Source organism: Coenobita brevimanus, chromosome 71 (genome assembly GCF_032717465.1).
Source record: "Coenobita brevimanus isolate Jiangsu-jjx chromosome 71, ASM3271746v2, whole genome shotgun sequence".
Classification (NCBI taxonomy): domain Eukaryota; kingdom Metazoa; phylum Arthropoda; class Malacostraca; order Decapoda; family Coenobitidae; genus Coenobita; species Coenobita brevimanus.
In genome coordinates, this window is record NC_137024.1 from 51811172 (window position 1) to 51833243 (window position 22072).

Here is a 22072-nt window from a genome sequence, read left to right on the forward strand (position 1 = left end):
ATAAAGTAATCACGTGTTTACAACTGAGACGGGGCTCTGACAACAGTGTGAGGAACGTGTGTGATAGCGTCCAAGTTTTGTTCCACTTAAATGTTCCTCAGCCATTCCTGATATAAGGTACCATGTGATACCCCCTTTAGCTGTGGACACTAAAGAAATGGAGACAGCCAAAGAGATCTGACGGCAACTAAGCCATTCCCAAGCCTTGGAACTCATCAAACCACCCAAGCCGTAATCCTTATAAAAGTTTGATGGCCTTTTATGTTGTTTATTTATTCATTATGCTGTTATTATTAATATAATAATGCTTTATTTCATGTTAGAGGAGAGATTGGCAGGAAATCGTAGGCATAAAGTGGTTAAAAATCAGAAAAATGGGCCACCAAAAAACAATTAGAAATTTTCCCATTGATTTTTCAGTTCAGCTATCGTGTATTCAGCTATCACGCGCGTTTCCTGTGACCAATTAGGCGCGATAGCAGGGGGTTGTGTTATATATATACATACATGTACATATATATATATATATATATATATCAAGTGAGTGGATGATGGTCGCCACCACCTACCACCAATGATTTACCTAGTAAAGCCATAATCTTGTAGGGTTACTTTATCTTAGGTAATATATCTTAGATAGTTTCCCTGTATAGTACAATACTTAGGTCTGAAAGGCATCTCAAGGGTTGCCCATGAAGAGGGGTGCCACCCATATGTAATTTTTCCCATAAGTTTATGTATTCACAGTACATGAATTCCTAGTACGCGATGTCCTTTGCTGCTCATATAGGCGCGTACTAGGGGGATGTACTGTATATTGTATATATATATATATATATATATATATATATATAAGTAAAACATCTACTGATCAGCATCCTTCAAGTCGGAAACCTCTACAACTCGGGAAGGCTCCAAAATATTCATTTAAAAAATCAAAATTCAAAAATTCCCAAAAATGCACACGGGAGAGGAAGAGAGTCGACAACAATCCCCCCAACTCGGTAGGATGCCGAGTTGTACTGTAATGTTTAAGTGTTTAGTGCTTAGTTCTCCAGTATTGTACAAGTGATAAATACATTACAGTAATGGCCTTTATAGTGTTAAATGTGCTTTACATAGTGTACAGTGACAAGTACTGATCTTGAGCCCATGTAACACCTCCAAAAACTACCAAAAGTCCTCCTCCATGCCTGGAATACACTCTACAACTGCATGGAATCATGGTAAGGCAGCTTTTACTGTTTATTGTAAAAACTTTTAATTTTTATCCATTTTTTTTTTCATTTTTCCCTTTTTTTCTGTGTGTGTGCGTGTGCTGGGGGGAAACTTAAAAGTTCATCCCTACAACTTGGCAAGTAGGCTAACTCGGCAAGGCTTGCATATGTATTATGCCGAGTTGTAGAGGTTTTACTGTATATACATACACATATATATATACATATATATATTTATTTATATATATATATATATATATGTATATATATATATATATATACATATATATATGCTGTTTGCTGATGATACAGTACTGTTGAGTGAAGATGAATGGGAGTTGCAAGGTTTGGTGAATGAATTTGGGACAGTGTGTAGGAGGAGGAATCTGAAAGTTAATGTAAACAAAAGTAAAGTTATGGTGTTTAAGAGGAATGAAGTCACAGAGTGTGCAGTGAGGTTGGATGGCGAGGATATGGAGAATGTGAGTGCATTCAAGTACTTGGGTAGTGTGATGAGTAGGGATGGAACTTTGGGGGATGAAGTGCATGAAAGGGTACAGCAGGGAAGGAAGGTTGTTGGTACACTGAAAGCAGTGATGAGAACTAAGGAGGTGAGTATGGAAGTTAAGAAGTTACTGCATGATAGTATTGTGATCCCTACCCTGACGTATGGAAGCGAGGCATGGACCTTGCAAGAGGGGAACAAGCAAGAGTGAGAGCAGTGGAAATGAGTTACTTGAGAGGAGCATGTGGAGTGACGTGGAGGGACAGGTTGACGAATGAAGAAGTGAAGGAACGTTGTGGGGTGGATGTGGATATGGTTAAGAAGATTAGGAGAAATACACTGAGGTGGTTTGGAAATGTGAAGAGAATGGAGTATGAAAGACTGACTAAGAGGTGTATGTAGGTGAGGTGGAGGGAGGGAGAGGGAGAGGTAGACCGAGGATGAGGTGGAGGGATGGAGTTGAGAGGTATATGAGGGAGGGGGGGGTGAGTTGGGGGGCGGATAGTCAAATGGTGGGTGACAGAGCGACTTGGAGGCATTTCGTCTGCAGCCACCCTTTGCGGGATTAGGGCGTCGGGCTATAGATAGATAGATAGATATATATATGTATAATATACAAGGTGTTGCCCAAAAGTTCCGGTAATTTGAATACTGTAGGAAAATAAGTTATATATCCTCCTAGTTCTCGCTGTCACCATCGAAATAATCCCCTTGGGCATGTATACAGTTGTCCCTGCATTTTTCTTATGAGTCCATGCATCCCTGGAAGACCTCAGGCATGATGGTCTTGAACACCTGGTGCGATACTGTCTGGATCTCCTCAGTCGAGTCATATCGACGCCCTTTCAGTCGTAATTTCAGCTTGGGAAACAGGAAAAAGTCACAGGGGGGGCAATGTCAGGTGAACAGGGTGGGTTGGGAATGACAACTGTGTTAGTGGAAGCCAGGAACTGCCGGACAACAATTGATGTGTGGGCAGGGGTGTTGTCATGATGCAGGACCCAGTCCTTGTTCTTGCACTGTTCTGGATGTTTGTGGCGGATGTCCTTCCTCAGATGCTGCAAAACTTCACAATAAAACTTCCCACCAACAGATTGACTGGGTGGGATGAATTTCTTGTGAAAAATCCCTTGGATATCGAAGAAAAAATCAATATCAACTTGACATTGCTGAGAACTTGATAAGCTTTTTTTCTTCCTTCTTTGAACTGCTTGTACCTTAAAAATGTTCTGCTTTGGGACATGGCATTATCACCAAAACCTTGCTGAAACAACCAGTGGATTTCTGCAGCTGTCTTTTTGATCTTGAAGCAGAACTTGATGCATGTTCTTTGTTCCGTGAGGTCCGCCATTGCAAAACCGCCAAACCACCTACACACCACATTACAATAGTAAGCGTAGCTCAACAATATGTCCACTCACAGACACGGCCAGGGCCACACTGATGCACAAAGGGTGCTGCTGACACCTCCAAGCAGCAAATGGCAAAACTGCAAACAGTTGGCTCCCTCTGTTCAAATTACTGGAACGTTTGGGTAGCACCTCGTACATAATGCTCCCTTATCATCCACAGGGGTTAGGTAACAGAGACACCCGCATACGTTAAAAATCCGCGAATATCTGCTGCCCCCCTTAAAAACACACCTGGACCCCCCTTAACCCTTTGACTGCAGCGGCTGTGGTGACAAGGTACTGATTGTGCTCATTGCAGAGAAATAGGAAAAAAATTGTGTGTTTTCAACTCATGTTTTACACCACTTATTGTTAATCTTGAGAGTTACAATTTTTGTCAGACAAACGTCAATCTTTCTACAATCGTTTGCAACAGACATCATGTTTGTAGGCACTCCAAGCACGGAGAATGATTTGAGAGAATACAAGGTGTGTTTTGACTGTCTGATGCAGGAAATAGCCCAGGGAGGTGGAAATTTCCACCAAACCACAAGATTTTATCCATGCAAAATAGGGTTAAAGCCACGTTACCTCATCACAGTAATTGCAATAATATAAATAAAACACTTCTACCCAGTCTCCTATGAGTTTGTTACGATATTCCAGTGTTTACGTTAGACTTTAGCAAAACAGTAACAATGTGGGGAAAATCATTGTAAACTTTATCAAACTTCATGATTGACTTTTATTACCACATACTTGTATAAAGTTTATTGATATAATGTCATGAGTCATTTCATAGCATAGTTGCACAGTTTACAACTGCAAAAATGATTGCTAGCTAATGTTCTTAGCATCATGACGTCTCTGATTATCTAAAAAATATCACTAAATCACTTGTATTTTACCATAGTAATTCACGGTATAATATATAATAACACTTTCAGCCACTCTCGTATGATTTCAGTGCAGTTTGGGAGTGTATTGTTTCGTATTATTTACAAGAGAGAGAGGGGAGGGGAGGGCAGCATACCGGTTTAGATCAGCTCATCGAGGGTGTGTACAGGTGTGCACGTATGTACAGTACGTATACTGTTATTTAGCACTAGGGTAGTTGTCAGTGTTTGAAAGTTTAACCCCTAAAGTTGGAGTCACTCATCCACCAAATGAATTTGTCCTAAGTTATGTGTATCAGTTAGTGCGCTATCAAATAGTGCTCGCTCGCTCATCCGTTATATAGGTGTGTTAATTGGGACCAAGGTGTCTTTACAAACAATACATTAGTAAGGGCAAGAAAAGCTATAAAAACTGTTACCGTATTTACCAGTGTATAGGGCGACTCTAGAACCTCTTTAAAAAATGCCCATAATTTAGGGGTCATCCTAAATACCGGGCATAAAATACTAACCTCTGTATCCTGTGGTTATGGGATCCAGAGGCGTGATAGGGAACATCGCCAAACACTCACCTTGACCCTTGCTTCCCTGAATATAGTACATATACGGTCAAAAACTGTTGAAATTACTAACATCATCATCAGACACAACTTGTTTTCTATACGAAGGCAAATTCTTATAAAAAATATCTCCATGGATATGGCCATGAGGACATAAGAAAGGTGAGTGACCTGTTGAGCCCACACCATAAACACTATCTTGTGTCTCGGTAGCTACTGACCAGGCTGTTTACAAATTACCACCGAGTGCAAGGTTGCCAGATCTGAAGCAGGGCACTCATTACTAACATTGATAAACAACAGTGACACTGTTGTTATTCCTGGTGGATTAACTTCATTCCTACGACCACTTGATGTCGGTCTAAATAAATCAAAGACTGCATCCATGAGCAATGCAACGGGTAGATGATCAGTGGTAAAAAGTCTTATACAAGCAGTAGGAATATGTGGGATTCAGGTATGGATGAGCTGTGATTTCATCATCAAGGCATGGAATTATATTTCTGTGGAATCAGTATCAACTCTTTCAAGAAATGTGAAACATCTAATTCAGTGGATGGCATAGCAGATATTTTGTGGCTGGATAATGAAGAGGAAGCCGATGCCGAAGCTACGCCTTTGAATTCAGAGTTTGATCCTTATGACGAAGAACTGAGAACTCCCAGGATGAAGCTGAAGAACTGATGATATCAGATGTGGATGATACTGATTTTGAAGGTTTTTAGTCACTGACAGTTTATGTGATGACTAATAAAATGTAACTTTCCTTTAACCTTCTGTATAAAATTTACGATAACATGATTTTTAAAGTTTTTTATACAGTATGAGTTTATACTCAAATGTTAAATGTATAACCCATTTTGATATCTGAGGTGGCACATGCAGCCTAGACAGCCTGTAAAACCCACAGAAGAAGCTGGTTTAAAGGAAAACCAAACTAAAGGCTGTGTTGCTTAGCAACATGTTAATAGTATCACTTCACTGGTCAGTAGGAAGAGAGACAAAGGACTGGGGTTACTAGGGCAGCAAGCTCCCAGTGTCTAAAGAGTTGGGGCTCATCTTATGCACAGAGGATACCTTTAAACCCACATTTTGTATGGAAATATTGGGGGGAGTCTTATACAAAGGTTGGCCCTATACACCGGCAAATACAGTAAAATTTTCACTTTACCTGTTCTCGGCAATGGGAGGAGGGTCTTAGGTTCATCAGGCTTTTCAACCGTTACCAGCTGAATTCTGATTAGCCAATAACAGAGGCTGTTACATACAAAGCTTTGGTGTGACCAACCAATCACGGAGCTTTCTCCTTGTATCAGCTGGTGAACACAACAGAGCCCTTCGCCGCCAAGATTACAAAGGAGAACATGGAAGAAAAGAAATACTCCCTGCCCGTCCTAACTTTTCCCCTGATGAATTAATGGCATTAATAAATGAAATAGCCAAAAGGAAGATTATTATATTTGATTCACTGTATAATGCCATCACAAAAACAGCCATGAACTGTGCCTGGGATAGTGCTACATTTGCAGTGAACAGTGTCAGCAGAGTTCAACGAGATAAAATGCTTTAGTGAATCCGGCCCTGGTGCTGTATCCGCCCGCAGATATTTAAAACCATTTATGTTATATCCACCCGCTGATATTTAAAACTGTGTATGTTATAAATGAGGATGTTAAGGGATGACTATATATATATATAGATAGATAGATAGATATATCCATCCATCCATCCATCCATCCATCATCCAATTCTACGTTGCCCCATGAGGAGCGTAGGAGCCTGGGGCTAGGCAGTTGGTCCTGACATTTAAGATGAGAGTGACCAACCTCACTCATCCCTGAGTGGCATTATGTGAGCAATAAACCCCAACCACCCCATGGATATAAACCTTCACCAGCTCAATCTGATTAGAGCACAATAATTACCCACTAAACCACCAGGTGCCAAAATTTGGTTATATGGTTACCACCCAGCATAGTAAATGGTTTCCTGGTGTACAGGAAACCATTTGGCTTGTCACTCAGTGTAGAGTCACCCACAGGAAGAAAGAAGAGGAAAGAATGAAGGAATGAAAGACAGAAGATGGAGTGTAAAGTCACCCGTAGGCAGAAGGACAAGGAAAGAATGATAAAAGAAAGATAGAAGAAGATGGAAGGAAAGAAAGATGGAGGAGAGGACAGGGCAGACACCCGAGAGCAGCACTACATTGAGTGAGTGGATGGTGAGTGCCCCCACCTATATATATATATATATATATATATATATCTATCTATCTATCTGTATATACACACACATATATGGTCAACCCTCGAATCAACTGACTAATAGGGGGGGACGAATGTCCGTTGCCTGAAAAAGTCCACTGCTTGAAAATTAATGGAAAAATAGCCTAAAAATAAAAAAATAGCAGAAGAAATATGATGGTATCAAAGATGAGGTGCAGTGACACTATCGTGGACTAGTTTACCTCACAGTACCCCATTTTCTGTGGACCCATTATATTACGACTTGCTTCATGGTGTACTGTAGAGTTTTCATACAACACGAGATAGGTTATGCAGATCCTCGTGCAAAATCAATTTTGCACAAAAATGTGACATATATTTACATGTAAAATAGGGGGTTAGGTTCTTGGAGCCCCATATTTTTTGTGGAAAATATAATTAAAGATAGGTTATTACAAGATGTGTGTTTACATTACAATCTCGCTGACTTGACACATCAGGGCATTCTAACCTAACCTAACCAACTAGTTTTGCCCCCTAATACTCCCCATAAAAATTTTAACCACCAAGGATTGTCACGAAGCCTCTTGAAAGTCCTCATAACCATTCAAGCAAAAACGTCTGACCTAATCAACATGTGAATAATGACCGCCCAGAATCATGCATATTTCGCTAAGAATCACTTTCGGTGCCCTCAATTAAAAAAGAAAAAAATGTATGAAACTATTTTTGAGTCATTAGTCATCAACAATAACGGGAAAAAAAAACTGTACTGAAGTTGTCAGTATGGAGTGATTGCGTACTTCTCACGTCTCAGATACACATGAATGCAGAAGTAAAACCTCTACAACTCGGCATAATACATGTGCAAGCCTTGCCGAGTTAGCCTATTTGCCGAGTTGTAGGGATGAACTTTAAGTTCTCCCCCAGCACACAGACTCAAAAAAGGAAAAATGGAAAAAAATGGACAAAAATTAAAAGTTTTTACAATAAACAATAAAAGCTGCCTTACCATGATTCCATGCAGTTGTAGGGTGTATTCCAGGCATGGAGGAGGACTTTTGGTAGTTTTTGGAGGTGTTAGGGGGACTCAAGATCAGTTTTGGGCACACCTTTACTGTACTGTACTTGTCACTGTACACTGTGTAAAGCACAATTAACACTATAAAGGCCATTACTGTAATGTATTTATCACTTGTACTATACTGGGGAACTAAACACTAAACACTTAAACATTACTGTACAACTCGGCATCTTACCGAGTTGGGGGGATTTTTGCCGACTCTCTTCCTCTCATGTGCGCATTTTTGGGAATTTTTGAATTTTGATTTTTTAAATGAATATTTTGGAGCCTTCCCGAGTTGTAGAGGTTTCCGACTTGAAGGATGCCGAATTTTAGAGGTTTTACTGTAACTGTGAATAATAAACAAGTCAGCCAAGCAGTATAATTTGTATGACTTTACAGCATACAGTAATTCATGAGAACTGAACTCACATGATGATCTTACCTACAAGTAACTAGTTATGTCAACACGTAGTGTTGTAACATACTGTAAGAGCTGAATTTTCTCTACCAAAGACAGTCAGTTCGTAGCAAAGGTCGGGCATAAAACTTTTCTTTTCCTTTTTTTTTTCCACACGTTGCACCCAAGGCGAAAGCCTGAATTTTACTGCTTCTTCATCATTAACTTTTTTTTTTTTTCCAACAAAGAAACTATCCACATCATAAACACACCCGAGTCATTTCATGTCTGATCGTTTGCATATAAGCTCCCACACCACACGCCACTTCATCCAACAATTTTACATTTTCCTTTGGAATAATTGCATTTCTTGTGTTCATAGCACTTTCAGGGTGCATTGGCATAACTAAAGGTACTTTGGAAGCACGTTCCCAGAGTTCTGAGAGGAAATGAGGAGCAAGGAAATATACAAATAAATGCTTCACATCACAGCGACCATTCACACAACAGTGAAGCAGGCAGTGGCAGATGGTATGGGACATGGGTCATGTGGGTCTGGTACAGTACTGTGTTACAGTAATTTCTTATGTTCATCTACAGTATCATTTATTTTTGTACCTGTAAAGAGAAATACTGTATTTAGTGAGAAATGAACACACTGAGGTGGTTTGGCCATGTGGAGAGGATGGAGGGTGAAAGACTGACGAAGAGAGTGTATGTGAGTGAGGTGGAGGGGGGAAGAGGGAGGGGGAGGCCGAGGTTGAGATGGAGGGATGGGGTGGAGAGGTATATGAGAGAGGGGGGTGTGAGTTGTGAGCAGGGCAGTGAAATGGCGGGGGACAGGGCGACGTGGAGGCGATTTGTTTGTGGCCACCTCAAACGGGATTGAGGTGTTTGGCAATAGATAGATAGATAGATAAAACTTTCAAATAACTGACAAACGACAGGTGTCTGGAGTGATTCTCTGCCAGCAGGTATTGTCCATTCCTTCTGAAATCTGTTGATTCAGGGTCCGTAGAATCGAGGGTCGACTGTGTATATATATATAGATAGATAGAGATATATATATATATATATATACAGTGGGCTCACACAGTACCCATGATCACAATGCGCGAATCTCATAGTACACGAATGACCAAAAATCATAGCCATAAAACTTTGAATGCGCAAGTTTAGCCCACAGTACCCATGACAGGGACAAGGAGTGACCTAAAACCGCTGTTTTCTCAGACTACACAACCCCCCCCCCCACATGACGTGACCATCATGACGTTAGAGACTCATAAGGAAGATGCTCAAGAGGAGTCTACAGTAAGATCTCTCCAATATGACTTCAACAGAAACATTTTCGGCATTAATGGTAAGCTAGAATAGATACCCAGTTTCTATAATAACATTTGGATTCATTTGAATAACAGTTATTTCGCGAATGTCATGTTGTTACACTGCAAATATGTCGATAACAAGATGAGGAATGAAAGAGACAAACAAGAAGAGATGAAGGAAATTGCCGAAAATGTGAGCAGTAGCGAGGAGGAGATGGAGGATCCTTCCCTCATCACCTCCCCTGACTCGCCCGCCTCCATCCCCACCACCTCCACTGTCCCACCTTATTCACCAGCCGCTGCCCCCTCCACCTCCACAGCCCCACCTGACTCACCTGCTCCACCTGGCATACCTGCAACCCCCACCATAATGACTGTTGCTGCATTTCTTTGTCAAAGCCTGGAATAATACAACATTGGTAACCATGAAACACGTGTGGTGCGGCAGGGCCACTTGTGACTCTAAGTGTATTGCCGCATCTTGGAACCCCTGCTATTTAAGTCCATCAGGCCTGTCATCTACTGTTTTTAAGGTGACTGACCATATTTTTTTAATTTTAACTATATCTGTAGTATATGTCTTAAAAATTTCCCCATTATTATATCCCTAAGGTAAGAAAAATATCAAGGTTTGAGGGGGTCCTGCCCATATGTTATTTTTCCCATAAGATTACTTATTCACAGCATGTAAAATCACAGTGCGCGAGGTTGTGGACCGCCCATCCACTTGCACATTGTGCAAGCCTGTTGTATGTATATCTCCATCCATCCATCATCCAATCCTACATTGCCCCATCAGGAGCATAGGAGCCTGGGGCTAGACAAGTTGCTCCAGATATTTAAGATGAGAGTGACCAGCCTCACTCATCCCTGAGTGGCATTACGTGAGCAGTAGACCCCAACCACCCCTTGGTTAGAAACCTTCACCGGCTCAATCCGATTGGAGTGCCATAATTACCCACTAAACCACCAGGTGCCAAAATTTGGTTATATGGTTACCACCCAGTGTAGTAAATGGTTTCTTGGTGTAGACAAAACCATTTGGCTTGTCACTCAGTGGAAAGAATGAAAGATAGACAGAAGAGAGATTGTAAAGTCACCCGTAGGCAGAAGGGCGAAGAAAGAATGAAGGAAAGAAAGACAGAAGGGGATGGAAGGAAAGAAGGTGGAAGAGAGGAAAGGGCAGACGCCTGAGTGCAGCACTACATCGAGTGGGTGGATGGTGAGCACCCCCACCTATATATATATATATATATATATATATATATATATATATATATATATATATAAAATTTCATCTTTCTCATTTTCCTATGCCTGTGTCCATCTGTCTGCCTCTTCCTCCCTCCCCCCTCTCTCTCTCTCTCTCTCTCTCTTTCTCTTTCTCATAGGTGATGTTTTACTATTACCTTACCACAGATGTCATCAGCTTTTTTTTGTTTTTTAACTATGTTGCCTACGTACAAGTGATAAATTGTCAAAGATGTCTGCAAAATAAAGCAGAACTCAGTCAAACAATGAAGGTTTACAGTACCCCAGGAGCTTCCAGCCAAGCCTACCCTTCACAGGTTAGGTCAAAAATCGGGAAGATAACTGTACAGAGATGCAATTTGTGAAATCAGAACATTTAGCCTGAGGCTTAGTTATTGCTTATTCTGATTTTCTTCCACCACTGTAATGTTATAGTGTAATTATTGATTACTAGTTGCTAATGGTAGTACTTGAAATCTAAAGATTGTACAGAATTATAATTTTACAGGAAAAATACAATTTCAGTTTGCATTTCCAGTTTTACTTTATATCATGCAGTGGTAGGTGGTGGCAACCGTCATCTACTCACTTGAGGTAACACTGTCTACTTCTTTTACTTTTATCATTCTATTTGTGCATTTTGTACCTGCCCTCCTCTCTTATTTCTCCCATCCTTTCCATCAGATTGTCTTACCATTCTTTCAACTTTAGATGGCTCTGCACTGAGTGACAAGCCTAATGGTTTCCTGTACCTCAGAAAACCATTTATGATATTGGTTGGTAGCCACACAGTTAGATTCTGGTGCCTGTGTTAACTAGGTGGAGAGACACAAATGCATTATCCATCTGGAAATCAAACTTGCACACTCATCCCACATCTTTGCCACAGTGAGGCACCATCTCCTGCAGGGGAACACTGCTCCACTGCATGGGATGGCCCTGCAGAGGTAGTTCCTTGCCTGTGGTTGATGGGTGTGTTTAACCAGACAGACTGGAATTAACAACAACAGCAACAACTATGCATGATGTGATAAAGGTATTGGCAAGGTTAAAGTGTGCCATATTTAATTCTCTTAAGCTGTAGCAGTAACATTATTGTTCGTTTCAGAGCTGCAGATTCAGCAGAAGAAGTGGTACGTCGGCGACCCCCTCGCTTCATTGGCGGTGATAGTGTCATCAGGCCCTATGTACAGCACTTTGCTCAGGGTGCCAAGTTGCTACGGGTTAGTGCTCATCTACCGTTCACTAATAATTACACAACATCGTGTTTATTCCCTCCCTGAGTTATGGTTATTTGTTTCATTATTCTGTATACATCTGGTAATGGTAACAATGGATGAATGGTATATGCAACATTTTCAGTTTTGTATTTGTTATGCTGTACTTTTTTTAAAACTCTGTAGCTAGAATAAAAAATAGAGAAATTGCTGGTTTTCAAGGAGGGAAAGAAGGTGTTATCCAAAAATAGAGAAACTGTGAGTTTTCAGGGAAGGAAAGAAAGTATGATACACAATGAGAATAAAAAGGATTAATGGCAGTGCATAACATGTAAAAATTTAAGGATGAGAATGTGTTATTGGACTAAAGGAAGAGCCTTTTGTTGGCAAATGGAGGAAATGTGATTTTTTTTTTTTTTTTTTTTTTTTTTTTTTTTTTTAATACTTGAGGTGCTTTATATTTGAGATGCTGAAAGTGGCTTTGGTATCTGTTTATGTGCATAATGCTGACATAGATATAGAAGACAAAGTAAGGTTTTGGATTCAGTTGGATAGTTACAGAAACTTACAAGGAGTAAGAGTGTTTGTGACTGCTGAACTGAATGGAAGAGCAGTTATGGATCCTATGTGTTGTTTTGGTGTAAACATAAAAAAAAAAAAAAAAAAAATCTTAAAGGGTGTCAGTCAGAGGACATGTGTCATGAAAGAAGGTTGTATATAATGAAGGAAGACAGTGCTGAAGATTCTCTGATCAAAGTAATTAAGATGAAAAAAAATCGGGCAGAACATCAAAGACTAAAAGTGGGAGGGGTCTTAGGAGTGAAGGAATATGTAGAAGATCAAGAAAGCTGTGGTTGGTGAATATGATCATATTATAGCAAAAGAGTCAGAGTCAGTGAACTGGGAACAGTTGAGTCCAGAAACTTGTGAAGCAAAAATGTGTTTGTTTAGGAATGCTAAAGTTATGTGCCATACTGCAAGGCTGTCAAGCTAATATGAAAGGAATAGCATGGTGAGACATGATGGTAGAAAGATCAGTGGCAGAAAAAAGGAAGAAGTGAGTGGAAAAAAGAAAAAAAAAGTTCAGGAGAAAGAAAAACAGGTGGAGTAAAATTGATGAGTGAGCAAAGAGAAATATGAAGATGAAGACTTTAGTAGAAAAATTAATGTGAGGAGCTCAGAAAATCAGAAGTTCTTATAGAATGAAGTGCAGAATTGTTGGAATGATTGAGGTAAGTCATATAAAAATCTATTTATCTATCTATCTATAGCCAGATGCCATAATCCCATATGGGGTGGCTGTTTGACTTTGAATTAGTTGTTTTATGGGAAGGGACTTGAATCCTCCTCCAACCCACTTATTGACAAGTATGGAACACGTATGGGTTGGCTGCATGGTTACCACCCAGCGTTGTTAATGGTTTCCTGGCTCACAGGAAACCGCTTGGCTCATCACTCAATGTAAAGCCACCTGAAAACAAAAGAAGAGTAATAAAAAGTAAGAGGAAAGATTGGAGAAACAGGAAGAGAGAGAGAGAGAGACAGACAGACAGAAAAAGGGGTGATAAAGGTGAAGGATGAAGTAGGCAGCCCTACATAAAGTGAGTGGATGATGATTGCCATCACTTACCACAAATATAAAAATCTGAGGGACGAAAATGTATGAATGGTAACAAGTGAGAGAGAAATAGGTAACAATTGCAAAGACTTTTGAAGATTGGGTCTGGTGGTGCACAGAATATGGTGCTTGATACAAGAGTATATAATGACAGATGTGATGACAGCTGGTGAAGGGTTGAAGAATGGAACGGTATCTGTTGTTGATGATGTATGAGGTCTGTTCAGAAAGTATCTTACCTCATTTTTTTTTCTCACCAACCACTTGGAAGATAGGGTGTGGGGTTTTGTGTAGCACAGTACGGGACCTTCATGTGGATATGTGATTACTGTATTTCCAACTGCCATTAGTGACTCAGTGGCCGTCAGTCAGTCTGTGTTCATGGTCATGCACTTTTGCCCATCACGTTCCCACACTCATCATCATGACCAAAAAAGTCAAACAACGTTACTACATCAAATTTTGCCAAAATCTAGGTGATACCCAGGTTGAAACTATCAGGAAGATCCAGCAAGTTTGGGGGAATGAAGCCATGGTGGTAACAAATAAAGGAGTGGTACAGTTGTTTTGAAAAATGGTCCAATGTCAGTCGAGAATAATCCATGTCCTGGGAAGCCATCAACAAGCAGGAGTGCTGAAAATTTGAAGAAAGTCTGCGATTTGGTCATGGGAAATTGTCAATTGACTGTCAGAGAAATTGTTAATGAAATTGGAATCAGCAATGGATCAGCATTCAAAATTTTAACGGAGGAGTTAGGCATGCAAAGAGTTGCCACCAAGTTTGTTCCAAAGCTCCTTTCATGAGAGCAACAAACTGTTGATAAATATTGCTCAAGACATGCTGGAGTGTGCAAATCGCAATCCAGATTTTCTGAAGACTTATGACTGGAGATGAGACTTGGGTGTATGGGTACGACCCAGAAACCAAAGCACAGTCATCCCAGTGGAAGCATTCCAAATTGCCCAAGCCAAAAAAGGCACAACAGGTCCACAGCAAGGTGAAATGCATGTTGACAGTTTTATTCAACTACCGTGGTGTTGTACATCATGAATAGCATCAGGTCAGGCTCTCAACATACATTACTACCTCAGCGTTATCAGTCGTCATCATGATGCAGCTCAGCAAAAGAGACCAGACGTTTTGAAAGCAGCAAGCTGAAAAGCTGCACCATGGCAGCATCCCTTCCCATTCTTCTCAACAGATTCAGGAATTTCTTGGCAAGTACAACATCACACAGGCCCGGCAGGCTCCCTACTCACTAGACATAGCTCCGTGCGAATTCTGGTTATTCCCCAAGCTCAAAACTCCATTGAAGGGTTCCTGAATTGAGGCAAGAGAAATCATGACAAATGCAGTGAGGCACTTGCAGGAGATATCAAAAATCAACTTTGAAAAATGTGTCAGGCGGTGGAAAGAACGCTACTAGGATACCTGTGTCAAGTCAGAAGGGGCCTACTTTGAAGGGGATTAGTGTTCTAGCCGAACAGGTTAGCTTTTTATTTTTTTAGAGCCAAATGTCAGATACTTTTTGAACAGACCTTGTATGACAACTTGTAAAATGTAAGGGAGAGTGCATTAAACAGTTTATAAGGTATATACCAGACAGACCTAATGAAAGGAATTGTGCCAGTAGAGAGAAAGACTGTGATTGTACTTCTGTACATCATCATCATTTATCATCATCATCATCATCATCATCCGAACCTCCTTTCCCACCCTAGGGCAGGGTGAGGAGTAGCAGCATCCAGACAGCCAATGTTTGCCCAATTCACTAGGCCATGATTTCATTCATTCATCATTCAAGCTCATGGAATCCTGGCTCCATCTGATAAGTCAAAAGGTTTCACCATGTACTGTAGCTTCACATATACCTATCTGATAGAGTCAGTCCGAACGCTGTCATGTTAAAAAGGGTACCAAGTCCCTGGTCATGAGCTTCTCTGCACAAAATTCATCCAGCCAGCACGATCTCTTGTCAGTCCCTGAGCCTCACCAGCTTCCATACCTCTCTTCCTCACACACTTATCCACCATATCTCTCCACCTTCTTCATGGCCTACCTCGCCTTCTCACTCCTTCAGATTCGCTTAGATATACATTGTCAACGACTGTGTTGCCATCGATTCTCTCCACATGACCATACCATCTTAATACACTCTTCGATTCTGGTGTCCACAAGTTTCTTCACTCTGCATCTCTCATGAATCACATTATTTCATATCCTATGCACTCTCTGTACTCCATATAAATTCCTGAACAGTCTTGTCTCCACTGCTCTTGCTCTTGACTTTTCATTTACATGCCACATCAGAGTCTCACACCCGTATGTTACAGTTGACACTAACATTCCTTCATGTAAGTCTCATGCAGCTGCAACACTCAAGCCTTTGTTTCTTATCAAGGCCTTCATAGCACCAGCTATTGTCCATCCTTATGTAACTCTACTTTCTACTTCTTTTGCACATTTTCCTCTCTTTTCTATCACTGTATCCAGGTATTTGAACTCTCTCACCAATTCCTGTCTCATCATTCACTGTAACATCATACAGGGATTCACCTTCTCTTTCAGTAACCATCACTTTACTCTTTTCTACATTTACTTTCAAGGCATGACACTCACATAATCAGCAAAACTCTGCACTAGTGTACCAAGCTCTTGTCCAGTATTTACAAATAGCACCGCATCGTCAGCATACATTGAATGTGAGATATTCCATCCATCACCATTCATTGCCAACGCCATCCCTCTCCCCATTACTCGTGTTTTTACTTCTCTCATCATCCCATCCATATATATATATATTGAACAACCATGGGGACATCACACAACCTTATGCCCACATTGATCGTGAACCATTCACTTAGATGCCCATTTACCCCTTACATATGCCTCACAACCATCATAAAAACTCTTAACAGCACCTAGCAGCTTACCCTGTACACCTTACTTATGCATAACCTTTCACAATCCTTCTCTGTCTACTTTATTGTATACTTTTTCCAGATTCATAAATGCCATAAGCACATTATAGTCCTTCTCACAAGCCTTCTCCACCATCTGTCTCACTGCAAATATTTGATCCATACATCCTCTGTCACCCCTAAAGTCACCCTGTTCATCACTTACTAGGCCTTCTGATATTTTTCTTACTTTCTCTATAATAATTCTTCTGTATACCTTATCCACAACACTCAGTAGACTTATGCCATGATAATTCTTGCACTCATTCGTTCACTTTATTTTTGTACAGGGGTACAGTCAAAACCATTTTTCACTCTACTGGCACAGTTTCACTCATCCATGCCTTTCTACATATCCCCAGCAAGCACTTCATTCCACTATCTCCACCACACCTAATCATTTCTGTATACACTTCATCAACACCAGCTGCCATCCCATTTTTCAGTCGCTTCACAGGATTCTTTACTTCTGCGAGTGTCATGTTTCCTGGCACTGCATTCCTTCTCTGCGCACCCCCCAAAACCAGTCATGTTTACAGCCACTCTATAGTCTCTATTCCCGTTCGTCAGACTCAAAATATTCTTTCCATCTGGTCCTTACTTCATCCCCAAGGGTTAATAATCTACCACTTACGTCCTTCACACTTTCACATTTCTTTCCACTGTCATTTCTACATTTCTGCACCTCTTTCCAGAATGACTTCCTGTACTCAGAGTAATTTACATTCATTTTTCATCCTAGATCCTCATTTACCTCATTCTCGTTCCTTTTCACTAGTCTCTTTATGTGCTTCTTGCTCTCGGTATACTCATTTCTTATTTCAGTTGAGTCCCAGTCCTGTATCCACTCTAGCCATTTCATCCTCTTTTCCTCCAGTGCTCTCTTAACCTCTTCAGCCTACCATACTGTGCCTTCCCTCTTTGTTGTTGCACTTGCCACACCATGCACCACTTTGGCATTCATAACTAAGGAATCCCTATATGCATTCCAATTGGTGCCTGTTATGAATGCAAGAATTATCAAGGTATAAGGCAGCTAATGTTGTAGAATACAATATATATATATGAAGGAATACCTTAATGGTAAAAGAATGGAAAGCAGGTATGAGAATATTTAGTGAGTGATGAACACAGTACTGTACAGTACACATAGTGACAGAAGTAACTGGGGCTTTGTGGATCAAATATTCATAATATGTATAGTAAGGCAGGTAGAGGGTAAGCATCTGAGAAGATTACGAGATATTTCTGGCATTTGTGGTGTTGGAAATAACATATGATCAGGCAGAATAATGATAGATTATGGAAGTTTACATATCTGTGTATGGAAGAAATTTGCTGAATGCTATGATGAGTTATTGTGATGCCAGTCAGGTGATAGTTGTGTGATAAGAGAAAATTTGAGTCCATAAGAGGCAGCTGGAGTTTTTTAAGGTATGTAATCCCACTGCTCTTAGAGGTTGTGGACAGTAGTAGTCTAGTATGAAGCCTCTACACCATGAAGGGAGTAATTTTTTTTTTTTTTTTTTTTTTTTTTTTTTTTTTTTAATGTGAGGAAGAAGGAACCAAAGGCAATGAGCCCACAAAACTGTTCCTTCCAAGAGAAAAACAAAATACAAGAGAGAGCCAAATTCAAGATCCATTCATTTCGAGATGCCTGGACACACTGCGTTTGAAAGACTAGAGATCATAGGAAGTGGGAAATACAGACAGAGGGAGACAGTTCCAGAGTTGACCTGTTGCATAAATGAAGGACTGGGAGTAACAGTTAACTCTTGCATTAGAGAGTTGGACAGAAAAAGGGTGAGAGTTTGCTGCTAGATGGGTGCTATGTGCCCGTCGTAGAAGTGGAGGAATGCATGCAGACAGTTCAGAGGAACAGTGACCATTGAAGTAAGATAGAAAAGAGATAAAGATGCAACAATGCAGCGAAGAGACAGAGGTTGAAGAGAGTCAGTAAGAGGGGGAGAGTTAATGAGACGAAAGCCTTTGACTCCACCCTATTGAGAAGAGCTGTATGTGGGGAGCCTCCCCACACATGAGAGTTGTACTCCACACAGGGGCGGATAAAACCCCTGTATAGAGTCAACAATTGTGCAGGGGCAAAGAAGGAACGGAGTCGGCTTAGCACACCCAAACGCTTGGAAGCAGATTTTACAAGATATGTAATATGATCTTTCCAAGACAAGTCAAGAGCAAATGAAACCCCAAGTATGTTCAACGATGATGCAGGATTAAGTTGAGTATTATTAAACATAAGTGGGTATACCTGTGGAAGATTTTGTCGGGTTGATAGGTGCAAAAACCGAGTCTTTGATTCATTAAAAACAACAAGATTATTTTTACCCCAGTCAGAGATAAGAGCCAAGTCAGACATTAGGTGTGCCATAGCCTCATCCCTTGCCTGTTGAAGTAACTGCTGAGATGGACGTTGTGGGAATCGAATGGAAAGGTGAAGGGTGGAGTCATCAGCGTATGAGTAGATAGGATTAGATGTACAGCTTAGAAGGTCATTGATGAATAAAAGGAAGAGAGTTAGTGATAGGACAGAGCCCTGAGGAACACCACTGTTAATAGATCTAGGAGAAGAACGATGGCCATCTACAACAGCGGCTATAGAACGACCAGAAAGGAAGCTAGAGATGAAGGCACAGATAGAAGGATAGAAACCTTAAGAGGGCAGTTTGGAAATTAAAGAATTATGCCAGACTCGATCGAAAGCCTTTGAGATGTCAAGTGCAATGGCAAAGCTTTCGCCAAAGTCCCGAAAGGAGGATGACCAGGAGTCTGAAAGGTAGGTGAGAAGATCGCCTGTGGAGTGTCCCTGATGGAACCCATACTGACGATCAGAAAGAAGGTTGTGATAGGAAAGATGCATCAAAATTTTTCTGTTAAGAATAGACTCAAAAACTTTTGAGATACAGGATGTTAAAGCAATTGGACGATAGTTAGAGGGTTGGGAATGGTCACCCTTCTTTGGGACTGGCTGAATGAGAGCAAACTTTCAGCAAGAAGGAAAGGTACAACTTGACAGACGAAGGCGAAAGAGTTTGCCTAGACAGGGTGTAAGCACAGAAGCTCAGTTCTTGAGAACAACAGGAGGGACTCCATCAGGCTCATATGCCTTATTAGTACTGAGGCCAGCAATGGCAGAAAATACATCAGCTGAAGAAATTTTAATGTTAGCCATGAGGAAGTCAGAGGGGGGAAGTAATGGAGGAACAGCACCGGAATCGTCTAAGGTGGAATTGGAGGAGAAAGTCTGAGCGAAGAGATCTGCTTTATCAGTAGAAGAAATAGCCACAAAGCCATCAGAGTAGAAAAGAGGAGGGAAGGATGATGAGGTAAAGTTGTTAGAAAGGTTTTTGGCAAGGTGCCAGAAGAAGCGGGAAGAGTTCGAGTTAGAGAGTTGAGAGCGTTTTGTACGGATGAAATTCTTTTTAACAAAGCGAAGAACAGACTTAGCACAATTCCGGGCAGAAATGTATAAAAGATGTGATTCGGAGGTGGGTTGGCTCTGGTACCTTTTATAGGCCCTCTCCTTGTTGTGGACAGCATCAGGACAAGTGTGATTAAACCAAGGCTTTCGTGCATTAGTCAAAGGATATGAGAAAGGAATGTATGCTTCCATGCCTGAGAAAATAACCTCCGTAATGCTCAAGGCACACCCAGATGGCTCCCGGCCATGGAAGCAATAATCATTCCAGGGAAAATCAAAGAAGTACTGCCTGAGGGCCTCCCAATCCACAGCTCCAAAGTGCCAGAGACGACGTTTTTTTGAGTCTGGGTGGCTGGTCAAGCATTGTATAAGAATAAATAAGGGAGTAGCTGTAGCACAAGTTGAATAGGACAGTACCTCCAAGGTAGATGAAAGCTGATGATGGGGAGAGCTGGAGCTCCCTTGTCATCAGCCCTCGGGACTAGGTTGCGACCTTTCCCCTTTGCTGAACTTTTTCAGTAACACAGAGAGTAGGCCGGTATGCTCTCCCATACAGGCTTCTCTAACTGTCAGTATCAAACTACATGCACAATACACTCAACACCTCCTTTTTAATATATCTATCTATCCATCTATTGCCAGACGCCTCAGTCCCGTTCGGGGTGGCCACAAACAAATCGCATCCACGTTGCCCTGTCCCCCGCCATTTCACTGCCCCACTCCCAACTCACACCCCCTCTCTCATATACCTCTCCACCCCATCCCTGCATCTCATCCTCAGCCTCCCCCTCCCTCTTCCCCCCTCCACCTCACTCACATACACTCTCTCGCCAGTCTTTCACCCTCCATCCTCTCCACATGGCCAAACCACCTCAGTGTATTCCTCCTAACGCTTCCAATCACATCCACATCCACACCACAATGCTCCTTTATATCCTCATTTGTCAGCCTGTCTCTCCATGTGACTCCACAGGCTCCCCTTAAATAACTTATTTCCACTGCTCTCACTCTTGACTTGTGTCCTTCCAGCAACGTCCAAGCTTCACTTCCGTACGTTAGAGTTGGTATCACAATACTGTCATGTAGTAACATTTTCACTTCCATGCTCACTTCCCTGCTTCTTATCACAGCTTTCAAGAAACCAACAACCCTTCTTCCCTGTTGTACCCTTTCAAGCACTTCACTCTCTAAACCTCCATCCTTACTCATCACACTACCCAAGTACTTAAACGTACTCACATTTTCCAATTCCTCACCATCCAACCTCGCTGTACATTCACTGACTTCACCTCTCTCAAAGACCATCACTTTACTCTTCTCTACATTCACCTATAGATTCCGTTTCTTACACACTCTCCCAGACTCATCCACCAAGCCTTGCAGCTCTCCTTTGTCTTCTCTCAAAAACACAGTATCATCTGCAAACAACAGTACAGGGAGTTTCCAAACACTACCCTCTCTCACAAGGGCCACTCCAACATCCACTACCTTACCTTATACCTCTTGTATTACCCCATCCATGTACAGATTGAACAACCATGGAGACATGACACATCCCTGTTTCAAAGGCCTCTCTGCCTCAACCTCCCTCATAAATCCCTCATAGTCACACATTGACATATCGTCGTCTTCGTCATCAGAGGGAAGTGCAATACTGTAATTTGACTGGTACGGGTCAGGAGACATGAGGAAGGCGTACTGGACTGGCGTGGCAGTACTAGGGAAACGTTCCTCGGTGTTGGCTATCTTCCCGCGCACGTGCGGATAATACAGTAGTACAGTACTGGATGCAGCACATCAGTACTAATGAGGAACTCCTCGGATTTGGCTCACTTTGTGCATCCAATGCATACTAGCCCAACAAATCCGTACTACAGTAATACATTACTGTATTTTATTTTTTTGCCGACCATACCGGACAAAAATAGTACTGGACAAATGCGTACTGGATGCGAGGGTACTGCATATGAGATGTCGCAGTTCTTGTAACTGTAAAAATAA

At 41.3% G+C, this 22072-nt stretch overlaps 1 protein-coding gene across 1 annotated transcript in view; it reads left to right on the plus strand.

Moving 5' to 3' along the window:
* Vps13 (vacuolar protein sorting 13C) overlaps positions 1-22072 on the plus strand; it is a 1164731-nt gene that overhangs the window by 1111320 nt on the left and 31339 nt on the right. The window contains exon 74 of the mRNA XM_080277871.1: positions 11945-12059. Coding sequence (XP_080133997.1) covers positions 11945-12059 — 115 coding nt within the window. The remainder of the gene's footprint in view (positions 1-11944; positions 12060-22072) is intronic.